This window comes from Neoarius graeffei, chromosome 11 (assembly GCF_027579695.1).
Source record: "Neoarius graeffei isolate fNeoGra1 chromosome 11, fNeoGra1.pri, whole genome shotgun sequence".
NCBI lineage: Eukaryota > Metazoa > Chordata > Actinopteri > Siluriformes > Ariidae > Neoarius > Neoarius graeffei.
This window is the reverse complement of record NC_083579.1, coordinates 70,469,295-70,485,832: the sequence shown is the minus strand read 5'-3', so window position 1 is coordinate 70,485,832 and position 16,538 is coordinate 70,469,295. Positions and strand designations below refer to the sequence as shown.

The window sequence follows — 16,538 nt, the reverse complement described above, 5'->3', positions numbered from 1 at the left end:
GGGTAGCTAACGCTACTAGAAAAGAAAGATTTCTACATTCTGTTTATTTGGCAAGATTATGCTAAAACATATTTCTGAAAGGACTTCAGATAAGTTAACGTTATTCATGTTAGCGTAACTCCAATTTTTACATGCTAACTAATGGTGTCCAAGTTAACTAGCTATGTGTTAACGTTAGCCGTGGACAAGGCTACGGCAACGTGGCGGGAAAACCCAGAGAAAGTCATGTGACTAACCAGACTGCATAGCTACGTTTGTAACGTTATCGCTAGCTGTAAAAGCACAGACAACTTCATTGCAAGCTTTCTCTTGGAATAAAACGTTTACAGACCTCAATATGCTTCCGCAGGCCGGACGGCGAGTTTTTGGAGGCCGTGATGTGGTTCGTTTTAGGCAAACAAAGCAAACATTTAAAACGAAACGAATCTTTAATCCTTGCAGAAAACTGAAACATGGGTTCATGGGCCATGGGTGCGTACATTCTCCAGAAGAACCGCCTCCTTCCATTCTGCCATCAACTGATCGTGTTAAATAACGCTGCTGAGAAATCACTGAGCTTGATTTTATACAGTCTATGGACGTGACCCTAGTGATTACTGATCGGCTGTCTCAGCGTCACCCGCGGAAAAAATCAATCAGGTTTTAGAAAAGAAAAAAAACATCCACTTTCAAAGCTGCTTCATAGTAACGAGTGACGAGGACCTTGATAGAAATGTAGTGGAGGGAAAAGTACGATATTTGTCTTTCAAATGTAGTGAAGTTAAAGTCATAAGTTTCCAAAAAAAAAACTTAAGTAAAGTACAGATACTCAAAAAGTGTACTTAAGTACAGTACTCAAGTAAATGTACTTCGTTACTGTCCACCTCTGCTTTTGGATCATTAATCCCTTTTGACTGAGAATGCCCTGCACGCGTGGTTTGGCTTCTGGCAGATCCATACAGCTTTAAATACAAAACCTACAGTTATAAACAGTTTGTTTTTATTGCATTTATTTAATTCCTGGGCTCACATCTGTAACAGGGAGTGATGTCGCATCCCATGAATACACTTTACAATAGATTATTAGATTCTAATAGAATAGAGGAGCCAAAAAATTGGGGATCTTTTTAACGGGCCCCAACTTGGTACAACTATAAATAGGTGGGCCTTAAAGTAGAAAAGGTTGAGAACCCCTGAGATACAGTGGTGCTTGAAAGTTTGTGAACCCTTTAGAATTTTCTATATTTCTACATAAATATGACCTAAAACATCATCAGATTTTCACACAAGTCCTAAAAGTAGATAAAGAGAACCCAGTTAAACAAATGAGACAAAAATATTATACTTGGGCATTTATTTATTGAGGAAAATGATCCAATATTACATATCTGTGAGTGGCAAAAGTATGTGAACCTTTGCTTTCAGTATCTGGTGTGACCCCCTTGTGCAGCAATAACTGCAACTAAACGTTTGCGGTAACTGTTGATCAGTCCTGCACACCGGCTTGGAGGAATTTTAGCCCGTTCCTCCATACAGAACAGCTTCAACTCTGGGATGTTGGTGGGTTTCCTCACATGAACTGCTCACTTCAGGTCCTTCCACAACATTTCGATTGGATTAAGGTCAGGACTTTGACTTGGCCATTCCAAAACATTAACTTTATTCTTCTTTAACCATTCTTTGGTAGAACGACTTGTGTGCTTAGGGTTGTTGTCTTGCTGCATGACCCACCTTCTCTTGAGATTCTGTTCATGGACAGATGTCCTGACATTTTCCTTTAGGATTCGCTGGTATAATTCAGAATTAATTGCTCCATCAATGATGGCAAGCCGTCCTGGCCCAGATGCAGCAAAACGGGCCCAAACCATGATACTACCACCACCATGTTTCACAGATGGGATAAGGTTCTTATGCTGGAATGCAGTGTTTTCCTTTCTCCAAACATAATACTTCTCATTTAAACCAAAAATTTATATTTTGGTCTCATCCATCCACAAAACATTTTTCCATTAGCCTTCTGGCTTGTCCACATGATCTTTAGCAAACTGCAGACGAGCAGCAATGTTGTTTTTGGAGAGCAGTGGCTTTCTCCTTGCAACCCTGCCATGCACACCATTGTTGTTCAGTGTTCTCCTGATGGTGGACTCATGAACATTAACATTAGCCAAGGTTAGAGAGGCCTTCAGTTGCTTAGAAGTTACCCTGGGGTCCTTTGTGACCTCGCCAACTATTACACGCCTTGCTCTTGGAGTGATCTTTGTTGGCTGACCACTCCTGGGGAGGGTAACAATGGTCTTGAATTTCCTCCATTTGTACACAATCTGTCTGACTGTGGATTGGTGGAGTCCAAACTCTTTAGAGATGGTTTTGTAACCTTTTCCAGCCTGATGAGCATCAACAACGCTTTTTTCTGAGGTCCTCAGAAATCTCCTTTGTTCGTGCCATGATACACTTCCACAAACATGTGTTGTGAAGATCAGACTTTGATAGATCCCTGTTCTTTAAATAAAACAGGGTGCCCACTCACACCTGATTGTCATCCCATTGATTGAAAACACCTGACTCTAATTTCACCTTCAAATTAACTGCTAATCCTAGAGGTTCACATACTTTTGCCACTCACAGATATGTAATATTGGATCATTTTCCTCAATAAATAAATAAATGACCAAGTATAATATTTTTGTCTCATTTGTTTAACTGGGTTCTCTTTATCTACTTTTAGAACTTGTGTGAAAATCTGATGATGTTTTAGGTCATATTTATACAGAAATATAGAAAATTCTAAAGGGTTCACAAACTTTCAAGCACCACTGTACAGTCTGCAAATGCAAGCAAAGTGCTTCTGAGGCTACAGGAGATAAAACTCTCTCTTTGTTTCTCTTCTCTCATGTAATACGTAATGTATAGATTTCACTAAATATTTCTACCATACATGGCCTACATTCGATTGATACAGAAACGTGTAGACAATTTCATTTTCATGGCCAATTCCATTTATACTATACACTCTTCTGTAGACTTGATATTAAGTTCTCATTCTACAAATGACCGATTTCCTGTTCCAAACTGGTTTGATTTTTTTTTTTTGCACATTATTTTTCTATTTTTCATTCAGGCACTCTGAGCAATGAGGTACTGGAAGTGGTGGGAAGACTGTATTTTTGTTGGAATTTTGAGTCAGACAGTTAACTTTATACTGGAGAAAATTGATCCATTTAAGCAAGTCCAAACAATCAGCAATGTTTGTCCGAGTGCTAAATAGTTTCCACGCCGTGCTGCAGCGTCTCTGCGCTTTTGCTGAAAGTATCGCCTGCAGCAATGTGGAAGGCCTGTGGAATTCAGCCCTGGCCCTGTCTGAGCATGCCACAGCGCTCAAACCGGGCCCAGCATCTGCAAACAGGCTAGCCATACATGGTAGATGAGTAACAGATCGGGCCGAGGCTTTTACTGCCTTTATTCGGCTTAAGCAGTGCTAAAAAAATTTTAAAAAAGCAATGTTCCAATATTCATTCTGAAAAGTTGAGTTTTGCCTAACAAGAGCTCCCCAAAAAAAAAAAAATTATATATATATATATATATATATATATATATATATATATATATATATATGAGTGATTCCACGCTTATGGGTACTGAAATGGGGACATGAACTTATTTTTAAAAATTCACCTAAAACCATTTCTTTTTTTTACCATCAGGTCACAAAACATGTAATCTTTAATGAATGATATGTTAAAAGATAACTTTAATTTTCTGAGATGTAATAAAAACATATTTATATGCCAAAGTCAGAACGTAACAGAAGTGTTGTGGACATATAGATTCTCAATTTTAACAATGTAGAATTACTTTTTGAAACATAGGAAGGTGATGTTTTAGCAAATATAATTAATAAACATGTGTAGTAGAATAAACATACACATTCTTTCAATAAGATTAACATGGTATATAGCTAGATCGTAATTAATTTGTAACAGACGCGAGATGGACAATCGTAACAGAAGTAATGTAACAGACATCATTTTGGAACTCATAGGCTTGACTTTGGCATATAAATATGTTTTTATTACATCTCAGAAAATTAAAGTTATCTTTTAACATATCATTCATTAAAGATTACATGTTTTGTGACCTGATGGTAAAAAAAGAAATGGTTTTAGGTGAATAAGTTCATGTCCCCATTTCAGTACCCATAAGCGTGGAATCACTCATATATATATATATATATATTAGTGCTGTCAAAAATGTCGCGTTATTAACGCGTTAACTTGACTCAATTTTAATGGCGATAATTTTTTTATCGCGAGATTAACGCTCTGTGACATGATGTAGGTTTTTCATAAGCTTTTGAAACTGCCAGGAACTTGGAACAGAGACTTTGCTTAGAAAAACGACAGCAGTTAGACTGTAATGCCACGCCCCGCACAGCCAGAGTCCTCTGGCCTCCCCCGAAGAGCCACGGTGCTCGGCTTAGGTTTCGTTTTCCCATCCGTGGCTCCAGCCCGACTTTGCAGTGGCTGTGACAAGACGTGTTATGCTCTGCAATAAAAAAAACAAACAAACAACATTGGTACAACCAGTGTTCGAACTATGCCGATATTTTCGGGGGGTCCCTTTTTTTCCCTTGGGGGGGGGGGGGGGGGGGTGCTTGCGCTTGTCTCAGAGCGGGGATCTCCATCGCGCGCTCACTTCGGATATGCAAATGCTTCCCGTTACACACGATTGCTATGTCAATAAACATCATTTGGCCAATATTTTAGAGACCCCCCAACATTTCCCAAATCATGTTTTCAAGGGATCTCATGTCTGTTTCAGGGGATCTCGGATCCCCCGAGTACCCCCATAGTTCGAACGGTGAGCAAGCCCATTCACTTTTTTATGCTGATAAGAGAATTACATGGTTTTTCATGTGACAAAAATGTGCGATTAAATTGCGATTAATCGCGAGTTAACTATGACAGTCGCGACATTAATCGCGATTAAATATTTTAATCGCTTGACAGCACTAATATATATATATATACAGTGCTCAGCGTAAATGAGTCCACCCCCTTTGAAAAGTAACATTTTAAACGATATCTCAATGAACACAAACAATTTCCAAAATGTTGAAAAGACAAAGTTTAATATAACATCTGTTTAACTTATAACGTGGAAGTAAGGTTAATAATATAAACTTAGATTACACATTTTTCAGTTTTACTCAAATTAGGGTGGTGCAAAAATGAGTACACCCCACAACAAAAACGACTACATCTAGTACTTTGTATGGCCTCCATGATTTTTAATGACAGCACCAAGTCTTCTAGGCATGGAATGAACAAGTTGGCGACATTTTGCAGCATCAATCTTTTTCCATTCTTCAACAACGACCTCTTTTAGTGACTGGATGCTGGATGGAGAGTGATGCTCAACTTGTCTTTTCAGAATTCCCCAAAGAAAATAATTTCTTTCCACCACAAAGGTGAAGGCTACAAGAAGATCAGCAAAGCTTTACTTATCAGTCAGAATACTGTAGCAAAAGTGGTACAAAAGTTTAAGAAAGATGGAACTGCAACCATCTCACAGAGACGTCCAGGTCGTCCACGGAAGTTAACACCTCGACAGGAGCGTCTTCTGATGAGAAGAGTTGAAGAAAATCAGCATGCAAGTTCACTGCAGTTATCTAAAGAAGTAGAAAGCCAAACTGGGGTGACTATTTCCTGTGACACAATACGGCGTACACTGCAGAGGAATGGCATGCATGGACGCCGTCCATGAAAGAAGCCTCTCCTAAAGCCCAGGCACAGAAAAGCCCGCCTAGAGTTTGCCAGGGCCCATGCTGACAAAGATGAAGACTACTGGGACTCTATACTCTGGAGTGATGAGACCAAGATAAATGTTTTTGGAACTGACGGCTTCAAAACTGTATGGCGTCGCAAAGGTGAGGAATACAAAGAAAAATGCCTGGTGCCTACAGTGAAACATGGTGGTGGTAGTGTCCTTATGTGGGGCTGCATGAGTGCTGCTGGTGTCGGGGAGCTGCATTTCATTGATGGCATCATGAATTCACAGACGTATTGCTCTATACTGAAAGAGAAGATAATACCATCACTTTTCCAACATGACAATGATCCTAAACACACATCTAAGGCCACTGTTGGATTTCTGAAGAAGAACAGGGTGAAAGTGATTCAGTGGCCAAGTATGTCTCCTGATCTGAACCCAATCGAACACCTATGGGGAATTCTGAAGAGACAAGTTGAGCATCACTCTCCATCCAGCATCCAGTCACTAAAAGAGGTCGTTGTTGAAGAATGGAAAAAGATTGATGTTGCAAAATGTCGCCAACTTGTTCATTCCATGCCTAGAAGACTTGGTGCTGTCATTAAAAATCATGGAGGCCATACAAAGTACTAGATGTAGTAGTTTTTGTTGTGGGGTGTACTCATTTTTGCACCACCCTAATTTGAGTAAAACTGAAAAATGTGTAATCTAAGTTATATTATTAACCTTACTTTCCCGTTATAAGTTAAACAGATGTTATATTAAACTTTGTCTTGTCAACATTTTGGAAATTGTTTGTGTTCATTGAGATATTGTTTAAAATGTTACTTTTCAAAGGGGGTGCACTCATTTACGCTGAGCGCTGTATGTATGTGTGTGTGTGTGTGTGTATATATATATATATATATATATATATATATATATATATAGAGAGAGAGAGAGAGAGAGAGAGAGAGAGAGAGATCCAAAGCACAGAATTCTGTATGCTCTTCTTAAACATAAATCGAGGTTTATTTTTCTTTTCGCCGAAATAGTGTCTCTGTAAACATTTCAAGCCTTTCATTTTCCCTTTGAAAAAGTTATCCTTTATGCTCGATGACAATCCATGAATTATGAAATAATCATTTGAGCTTATGAACATGGCTGAGTTTTATAAATCAGGAGATTTTAACTCCCGTGTGAGCAGAAAGCTGTCTCTGTTGTGACTACAACATAATGTTTGGGTATTCTTTCGATAAACCTGCTGACGTTCTATTTGATTAGACAGCAGATAGCATTCCGAAGAACATGGACATCAGATAATGCAATCGTTACAGCTGAAGGAACAAAAAAGCTGTCATAAGGCTACTTCGTTGGTGATGGGGATGCATGGATACCGTTTATTTTTCAGATTGGGTACCAGTATATGGGTTTTAGTGCTCGTCGAGATCGATACTGATACCAAAATGAGTATTCTATACCGTACAATCATGAATGCCATGGAAGATTTTTTTGTTTTGTTTTTTTTTATGTCGGTTGCTGCCTTGTGCTTCAGTGCGAGCAGTGAAGTTCTTGTGAGTTTTATATTTGAGACATCTAACAGTCACTACGTTTACATGCACATAGAGAGAATCGAATTTCTGCCGTTGCTCGACTGAAATCGAAGTTCAAAATGCCATGTATACACCTTAATTCGGCTGAAATTGAACCGAACTTGATTTCTCGGAATCGAGCTACACGACCTAGGTTATGCGATTTCTGCCGAGCTACTTTGTGCATGTATACCCTATCGAGCTAGTTGTCGAGCTACTTCCGGAAGTGACGAGTGACGAGACCACAAGCGGGAAACACAACAGCCTCGGTCGGCATGACAACGAATCATGACAACGGCATGAATCTTTTCTTTTTGTGGCATTGTTTGCATTGTTAAAATTTAGCTCACTTACTGTATCACCAAATACATCTGTACAGCTGTTGCATAGCTGTGAATTGTGTACATAAACAAGTCATTGTATTTGTGTGTGTGTGTGTGTATATATATATATATATATATATATATATATATATATATATATATATATGTCCAACATCTGAAGAATGTCAATAAAAACAAAACAATTGAACTTTTTGTGTGTTTATTAAGACATAAGTTAAATTGTAAGCAAAAAAAAAAATTTTTTTTTGTAAGCAAAAAATGGACTTTAGAAAAATATTATTGTGCAAAATAAGTTGTCTTACAAAACAGTGGTCTGCGCCGGACAGTTTGTAGCCATAGTCTGTTAGAGCAAGCCTAACAGCTTGAACACGGAACTGCCAGTGTTGCCAGATTGGGGGTTTTAAGTGCATTTTAGCGGATTTGAACATGTTTTGGGCTGGAAAACGTCAGCAGTATCTGGCAACACTATAGCTCTTCTTCATGATGACAACCGGAAGTGTACCAACACGATGGGGCGTGTAGCGCCACGTGTGGCTCGGGTGCACAATGCACCTTGCACAATAGCCCGATTTCACTTGTGCATGTAGGATTGGATTTCTCTGGCACCCCTGCTGGGACCCTTTGCTCGATTACCAACAGCAGCTCGATTTGGACGTGCATGTAAACGTAGTCAATGTCTGTAACAGAGAGCATGAGGACGACCGAGTGAGCAGACAGAAAGGATGTGCAAGTGTCTCAGTGCTCAGTGCTCGCATATGTGAACTACTCTCATGCATGACAGTTTCTCTCCACTCTTGTGAATATCTTTGTGTGCACACAGTTTATTTGTAATGAGCACGCTTGCTGACACTGCTCTGCTCACTCAGATCGGTTAACCCTCTGGGGTCGAGAGCTTCGCCGGCGAAGCTCGACAGGTTTAGAATGAGTAGGTCATGCATTAAGTTTTTCATCATACAAGCATGATAAACATATTGACAGAAACTTTATACTTTACACTTTCCTGTGTGCCCACGGCCAAATAATATTATAGTTTTTAAATTGTCTAAATTAGATGAAACATAAAATTTGTCACTTTACTCAGTCACACCGGAGTCGAAGCACTGAGCGCGCATTTACGCATTCATAAAAGACTGTTCACGTGGTAACGGCATGATCATCACTTTCAGTCTTTCAGTTTTGATTGGTTTCTCTTTCGCGGTGAGAACGCCCACCATAAACAGGACAAAATCTGTCAGACATAGTTTAGGCTATCTGGAGGTGAAACTTGTTGTGAAATGGCATGTGGATTTTATGCGCTTCGGATGATTCAGGACAGCGATTCAATTCAATCTTGAGAACTGCGACACTGGTGATGAGCGATGCTTTTTCAAATTAATTTTTTTTTTTTTTACATCGACTCGATCCAGCCGAAGATCAGCTCGAGTAAGTGTAAATATTTCTTCTATTTATTATGAGCAGATCGGTTGATATGCGTGCGCTGTAGTAGTCTGGCTAACGCGACTGCAAAGCTCTATGAGCTATTGGTCTGGCCAAGATATTAAGCCCAACCGTTTCCCAGAGCCTGTGGTTGACCCGCCTCCCTGAAATGCCTCAGTTTGCTACTGGTCGAAGCCAGAAAAGGCTGTGACGAAGCTTAAACCAATCACATCACTCTTTCCTCTGACGTATGCGACGCGACGGGGCTAACTGGTAGATTAAACCATAGACATCCTATTATTAAACTCTTACCGAAGCCGGTCGGAAGCAAGGCGAAAACGTCCTTCCTTTCAATAAATACCTCCAGGGCTGCTCTTTGCTCCGTTTTCAATGAGAACTTCCTGTTGAATGCTTTCAATACAGCATTTGTGAATGAAGCGCTTCCGGCATAGATTCTGTAAACAATCTATGACTTCCGGTCGCAGTTCTACTACGTCAGTGCCTTGAACACGCCTCTACCCAGGGCCGTTGGAGATGCTCAAAGTTGATTGGTTCCCAATTTTTCGGGAGCTTGGAAGAGCTGTAGATAGCTTGCCTGGCCAGACCAAGCTCGCAACAGGCCCTCGTGTTGCGTCATGCTTAGGATGGGCGGGCCCAGGCTAGCGCTGTAGTGCATACACAGGAAAAATGACTGAGTAATCTTTCCAGAGTTAAAAGTATTTTACTCAGAAATAGTTAATTTTGCTCGATTTTGAGTTTAGAGAGTAAAATGTGGAGTTGGAGTGGGAGCAAAATTACAGCGTAATTGTCTAACAGAGTAACAGAGTTGGTTGTGGCTCTGAACTGAGTAAAATAGGACAAGAGTTAATTTCAAGACACACTGAATCGAGTCAAATACCAAAATAAAGTCAAATACCAGATAAATGAAGCTGTTGTAAAAAGCAGTTTTATGCCTCGGTCACAACTGGCTGTACGTGCTCCTATGGCCGGTCTACTTGCAAAAAACGCAAGAAACGCACGGAGGGTGCACGTGTGATGTGCTGATTTTCGAGCTGTGGACTGGCCGCAGACTGGCCGCAGAGGTTCTTTGTCATGTCAAACAAAGTCTACGGGCGCTTACGTTTTTTTCAGGTTGCAAGACAAACTTACGGCCAATGTGCGTCTTTCTCCACGAACAAAAAAAAACGCAGCGATTTGGGAAACGCCAAAAATCGCACGGCCAAAAAATCGTACATCCGGTTGTGACCTAGGCTTTAGAACTGTGTTGGAATGTGTGAAAAAACACGACCTTACCCATTATGACTTGACCTGATGGGATTAAGAGATGGCAGTAGGAGGGGTTTTCACTCTTCTCATTGAATGGAATGGAAATGTTTTACCCTTCTCACTGAATATCCCTCCCACTGCCAACCCTTTATCCCAAAACAATAGGACATAATTTTTTGATGGCCAGTTAATTGTCCAAATCAGTGGAGCAGATTTAAGTTTTCGTGCTCGATCCATTCCTCAGACTGAACAGAATCACCTCAAGTGACCAAAACGGTTCGACACGATGGGTACGGTCATGTTTTTCACCCATTCCAACACAGTTCTAAACCTGCTTTTTACAACATCTTCATTTATCTGTTATTTTTTTAAAAGTGCAATCATGACATACAGACTACAGAGATATTATTGTAGCTGAACTTGTGCTGAATACAAAAAAGTCACATGACTTTGAAAATACTGTTTAGATTTGTTGAAACTGACAACAAAATCAGAGCCAGAAAATACCCTCAGACCCCAGAGGGTGAACCTCGCACTGACCATGAAACATAAATGCCATACCATGTTTTAGCAAGTTTTTTCACCTATTCTCTGTAACGTATACATAATTGTTGTAGCAGCACCGACCCGTCTGATGTCAGATGAGCAGGGGACAGCGGTACAGCGGTCATGTTCCAGTCACATGGTGGTTCTGTGACGCTTTCCCCTTCTGATTATCATTTTTGTCACTCTGTCAATGAATGAAATAAAAAATATATATTTTTTTTTCCTCTTGTCAGATGTGACTTAGTTCCAGACATTTGCAAGAAACTCCTACATCTGAGTCAAAATGGAGTATAATAAAAGTAAATCCAGGCGATTTACAACTTAATCTTGACATTTTGGTTTTATCTTGAGGATATGAAACAGTAATGATAACTGATGAGGAATATTTTAAAAGCTTAAACCCCAGTCCTCGTCGCCTTCATTTAGATGAAACTCAGGACTCCAAAATACGTCTTATAGTAAAACTGAGTAAAATCAGAAAATGGTGACCTTTTCTCAAATTATTTTCAATCAGGAACATGTGTCCACCTGGGCTACAGCTTCTCACCAGGGTTTATTTCATCTATCTATCTATCTATCTATCTATCTATCTATCTATCTATCTATCTATCTATCTATCTATCTATCTATCTATCTATCTATCTATCTATCTATCTATCTATCTATCCAATGGATGGATGGATGGATTATCTATCTATCTATCTATCTATCTATCTATCTATCTATCTATCTATCTATCTATCTATCCATCCAATGGATGGATGGATGATCTATCTATCTATCTATCTATCTATCTATCTATCTATCTATCTATCTATCTATCTGTCCAATGGATGGATGGATGATCTATCTATCTATCTATCTATCTATCTATCTATCTATCTATCTATCTATCTATCTATCTATCTATCTATCCAATGGATGGATGGATGATCTATCTATCTATCTATCTATCTATCTATCTATCTATCTATCTATCTATCTATCTATCTATCTACTGTATCTTAAAGAGAGAGAGAGAATATTGCATCTATCTATCTATCTATCTATCTATCTATCTATCTATCTATCTATCTATCTATCTATCTATCTATCCAATGGATGGATGGATGATCTATCTATCTATCTATCTATCTATCTATCTATCTATCTATCTATCTATCTATCTATCTATCTATCTGTCCAATGGATGGATGGATGGATGATCTATCTATCTATCTATCTATCTATCTATCTATCTATCTATCTATCTATCTATCTATCTATCTATCCACTGTATCTTAAAGAGAGAGAGAGAATATTGCATCTATCTATCTATCTATCTATCTATCTATCTATCTATCTATCTATCTATCTATCTATCTATCTATCTATCCATCCAATGGATGGATGGATGGATGATCTATCTATCTATCTATCTATCTATCTATCTATCTATCTATCTATCTATCTATCTATCTATCTATCCAATGGATGGATGGATGATCTATCTATCCATCCATCCATCCACTGTATCTTAAAGAGAGAGAGAGAATATTGCATCTATCTATCTATCTATCTATCTATCTATCTATCTATCTATCTATCTATCTATCTATCTATCCATCCATCCATCCATCCATCCATCCACTGTATCTTAAAGAGAGAGAGAGAATATTGCATCTATCTATCTATCTATCTATCTATCTATCTATCTATCTATCTATCTATCTATCTATCTATCTATCTATCTATCTATCCACTGTATCTTAAAGAGAGAGAGAGAATATTGCATCTATCTATCTATCTATCTATCTATCTATCTATCTATCTATCTATCTATCTATCCATCCATCCATCCACTGTATCTTAAAGAGAGAGAGAGAATATTGCATCTATCTATCTATCTATCTATCTATCTATCTATCTATCTATCTATCTATCTATCTATCTATCTATCTATCCATCCATCCATCCATCCATCCATCCACTGTATCTTAAAGAGAGAGAGAGAATATTGCATCTATCTATCTATCTATCTATCTATCTATCTATCTATCTATCTATCTATCCAATGGATGGATGGATGATCTATCTATCCATCCATCCATCCACTGTATCTTAAAGAGAGAGAGAATATTGCATCTATCTATCTATCTATCTATCTATCTATCTATCTATCTATCTATCCATCCATCCATCCATCCATCCACTGTATCTTAAAGAGAGAGAGAGAATATTGCATCTATCTATCTATCTATCTATCTATCTATCTATCTATCTATCTATCTATCTATCTATCTATCTATCCACTGTATCTTAAAGAGAGAGAGAGAATATTGCATCTATCTATCTATCTATCTATCTATCTATCTATCTATCTATCTATCTATCTATCTATCTATCTATCCACTGTATCTTAAAGAGAGAGAGAGAATATTGCATCTATCTATCTATCTATCTATCTATCTATCTATCTATCTATCTATCTATCTATCTATCTATCTATCTATCTATCTATCCAATGGATGGATGGATGATCTATCTATCTATCTATCTATCTATCTATCTATCTATCTAATGGATGGATGGATGGATGGATGATCTATCTATCTATCTATCTATCTATCTATCTATCTATCTATCTATCTATCTATCTATCTATCTATCTATCTATCCAATGGATGGATGGATGATCTATCCATCCATCCATCCATCCATCCATCCACTGTATCTTAAAGAGAGAGAGAGAATATTGCATCCATCCATCCATCCATCCATCCATCCATCCAATGGATGGATGGATGATCTATCTATCTATCTATCTATCTATCTATCTATCTATCTATCTATCTATCTATCTATCTGTCCAATGGATGGATGGATGATCTATCTATCTATCTATCTATCTATCTATCTATCTATCTATCTATCTATCTATCTATCTATCTATCTATCCATCCATCCATCCATCCATCCATCCACTGTATCTTAAAGAGAGAGAGAGAATATTGCATCTATCTATCTATCTATCTATCTATCTATCTATCTATCTATCTATCTATCTATCTATCTATCTATCCAATGGATGGATGGATGGATGATCTATCTATCTATCTATCTATCTATCTATCTATCTATCTATCTATCCAATGGATGGATGGATGATCTATCTATCTATCTATCTATCTATCTATCTATCTATCTATCTAATGGATGGATGGATGGATGATCTATCTATCTATCTATCTATCTATCTATCTATCTATCTATCTATCTATCTATCTATCTATCTATCCAATGGATGGATGGATGATCTATCCATCCATCCATCCATCCATCCATCCATCCATCCATCCACTGTATCTTAAAGAGAGAGAGAGAATATTGCATCTATCTATCCATCCATCCATCCATCCATCCATCCATCCATCCAATGGATGGATGGATGATCTATCTATCTATCTATCTATCTATCTATCTATCTATCTATCTATCTATCTATCTGTCCAATGGATGGATGGATGATCTATCTATCTATCTATCTATCTATCTATCTATCTATCCATCCATCCATCCATCCATCCACTGTATCTTAAAGAGAGAGAGAGAATATTGCATCTATCTATCTATCTATCTATCTATCTATCTATCTATCTATCTATCTATCTATCCAATGGATGGATGGATGGATGATCTATCTATCTATCTATCTATCTATCTATCTATCTATCTATCTATCTATCTATCTATCTATCTATCTATCTATCCAATGGATGGATGGATGATCTATCTATCTATCTATCTATCTATCTATCTATCTATCTATCTATCTATCTATCTATCTATCTATCCATCCATCCATCCATCCACTGTATCTTAGAGAGAGAGAGAATATTGCATGCTTGTGTGAAGTGCATCTTCAAGTGGTGAATGCATACATTCATGAGTGACCGAAGTGAAAATATTTTTAACACGAGAAGATAAACTTCATATCGTCACGCCACCGTGTAACGTTCTTTATAATGAAATGTTCTTTGAATTGAAAATTTATAATTAAATTAAATTTTCAAAAGTAAGATTTTCAGAAGGTGCATGTTATTTTATTCCTCCAGCCAGAAAATGCAATAATAAAATTTCAGCTCTTGTTTATATGTTCAGTATCTCGTCAAGTGTGTGTCCTTGTGTTATCTTGTGTCATTACCTAATCATCCTGACCGGATGTTTCTATTTTAACAGAGACCTGAGGTTTAACAAAATTAAAGACTTGAGGCCGGGCTCTTTCAGACGACTGAGGAACCTCAACACACTGTAAGTTTCCCGTGCCATTAAGCTGCCTCACTTTGTTTTCATGCTCCAACAAACTTTTACGAGCGTGTGTTTACTTTGACAGTGTGCTCTGGGCCACTGGTTTCTGCTGCAGGCCACACATGCAGGTCACCTCATAATCCTTGCAGAATTTATTTTTCCTCCTCTCGTAGGCCACTGTTCAACATCACACAGCTGCTCTGCTAATATACTTTTCGAAGATACAGTGTCTTGCAAAAGTATTCGTCCCCCTTGGTGTTCTTCCTGTTTTGTCGCATTACAAACGGGAATTAAAATAGATTTTTGGAGACTTAGCATCATTTGATTTACAACCCCGATTCCATAAAAGTTGGGACAAAGTACAAATTGTAAATAAAAACGGAATGCAATGATGTGGAAGTTTCAAAATTCCATATTTTATTCAGAACAGAACATAGATGGCATATCAAATGTTTAAACTGAGAAAATGTATCATTTAAAGAGAAAAATTAGGTGATTTTAAATTTCATGACAACAACACATCTCAAAAAAGTTGGGACAAGGCCATGTTTACCACTGTGAGACATCCCCTTTTCTCTTTACAACAGTCTGTAAACGTCTGGGGACTGAGGAGACAAGTTGCTCAAGTTTAGGGATAGGAATGTTAACCCATTCTTGTCTAATGTAGGATTCTAGTTGCTCAACTGTCTTAGGTCTTCTTTGTCGTATCTTCCGTTTTATGATGCGCCAAATGTTTTCTATGGATGAAAGATCTGGACTGCAAGCTGGCCAGTTCAGTACCCGGACCCTTCTTCTACGCAGCCATGATGCTGTAATTGATGCAGTATGTGGTTTGGCATTGTGATGTTGGAAAATGCAAGGTCTTCCCTGAAAGAGACGTCGCCTGGATGGGAGCATATGTTGCTCTAGAACCTGGATATACCTTCCAGCATTGATGGTGTCTTTCCAGATGTGTAAGCTGCCCATGCCACACGCACTAATGCAACCCCATACCATCAGAGATGCAGGCTTCTGAACTGAGCGCTGATAACAACTTGGGTCGTCCTTCTCCTCTTTAGTCCGAATGACACGGCGTCCCTGATTTCCATAAAGAACTTCAAATTTTGATTCGTCTGACCACAGAACAGTTTTCCACTTTGCCACAGTCCATTTTAAACGAGCCTTGGCCCAGAGAAGACGTCTGCGCTTCTGGATCATGTTTAGATACGGTTTCTTCTTTGAACTATAGACTTTTAGCTGGCAACGGCGGATGGCACGGTGAATTGTGTTCACAGATAATGTTCTCTGGAAATATTCCTGAGCCCATTTTGTGATCTCCAATACAGAAGCATGCCTGTATGTGATGCAGTGCCATCTAAGG

At 38.4% G+C, this 16,538-nt stretch overlaps 1 protein-coding gene across 5 annotated transcripts in view; it reads left to right on the top strand.

The window, feature by feature from the left end:
* The window catches only part of LOC132894609 (peroxidasin), a 300,221-nt gene that overhangs the window by 72,489 nt on the left and 211,194 nt on the right, over nucleotides 1–16,538 (top strand). For all 5 annotated transcript variants that reach the window (XR_009655662.1, XM_060934684.1, XM_060934683.1 and 2 more), the window contains exon 2: nucleotides 15,110–15,181. Coding sequence is in view for 4 of the 5 variants with exons in the window: in XM_060934684.1 (XP_060790667.1) it covers nucleotides 15,110–15,181 (72 nt within the window). In the remaining variant the exon portion in view is untranslated. The remainder of the gene's footprint in view (nucleotides 1–15,109; nucleotides 15,182–16,538) is intronic.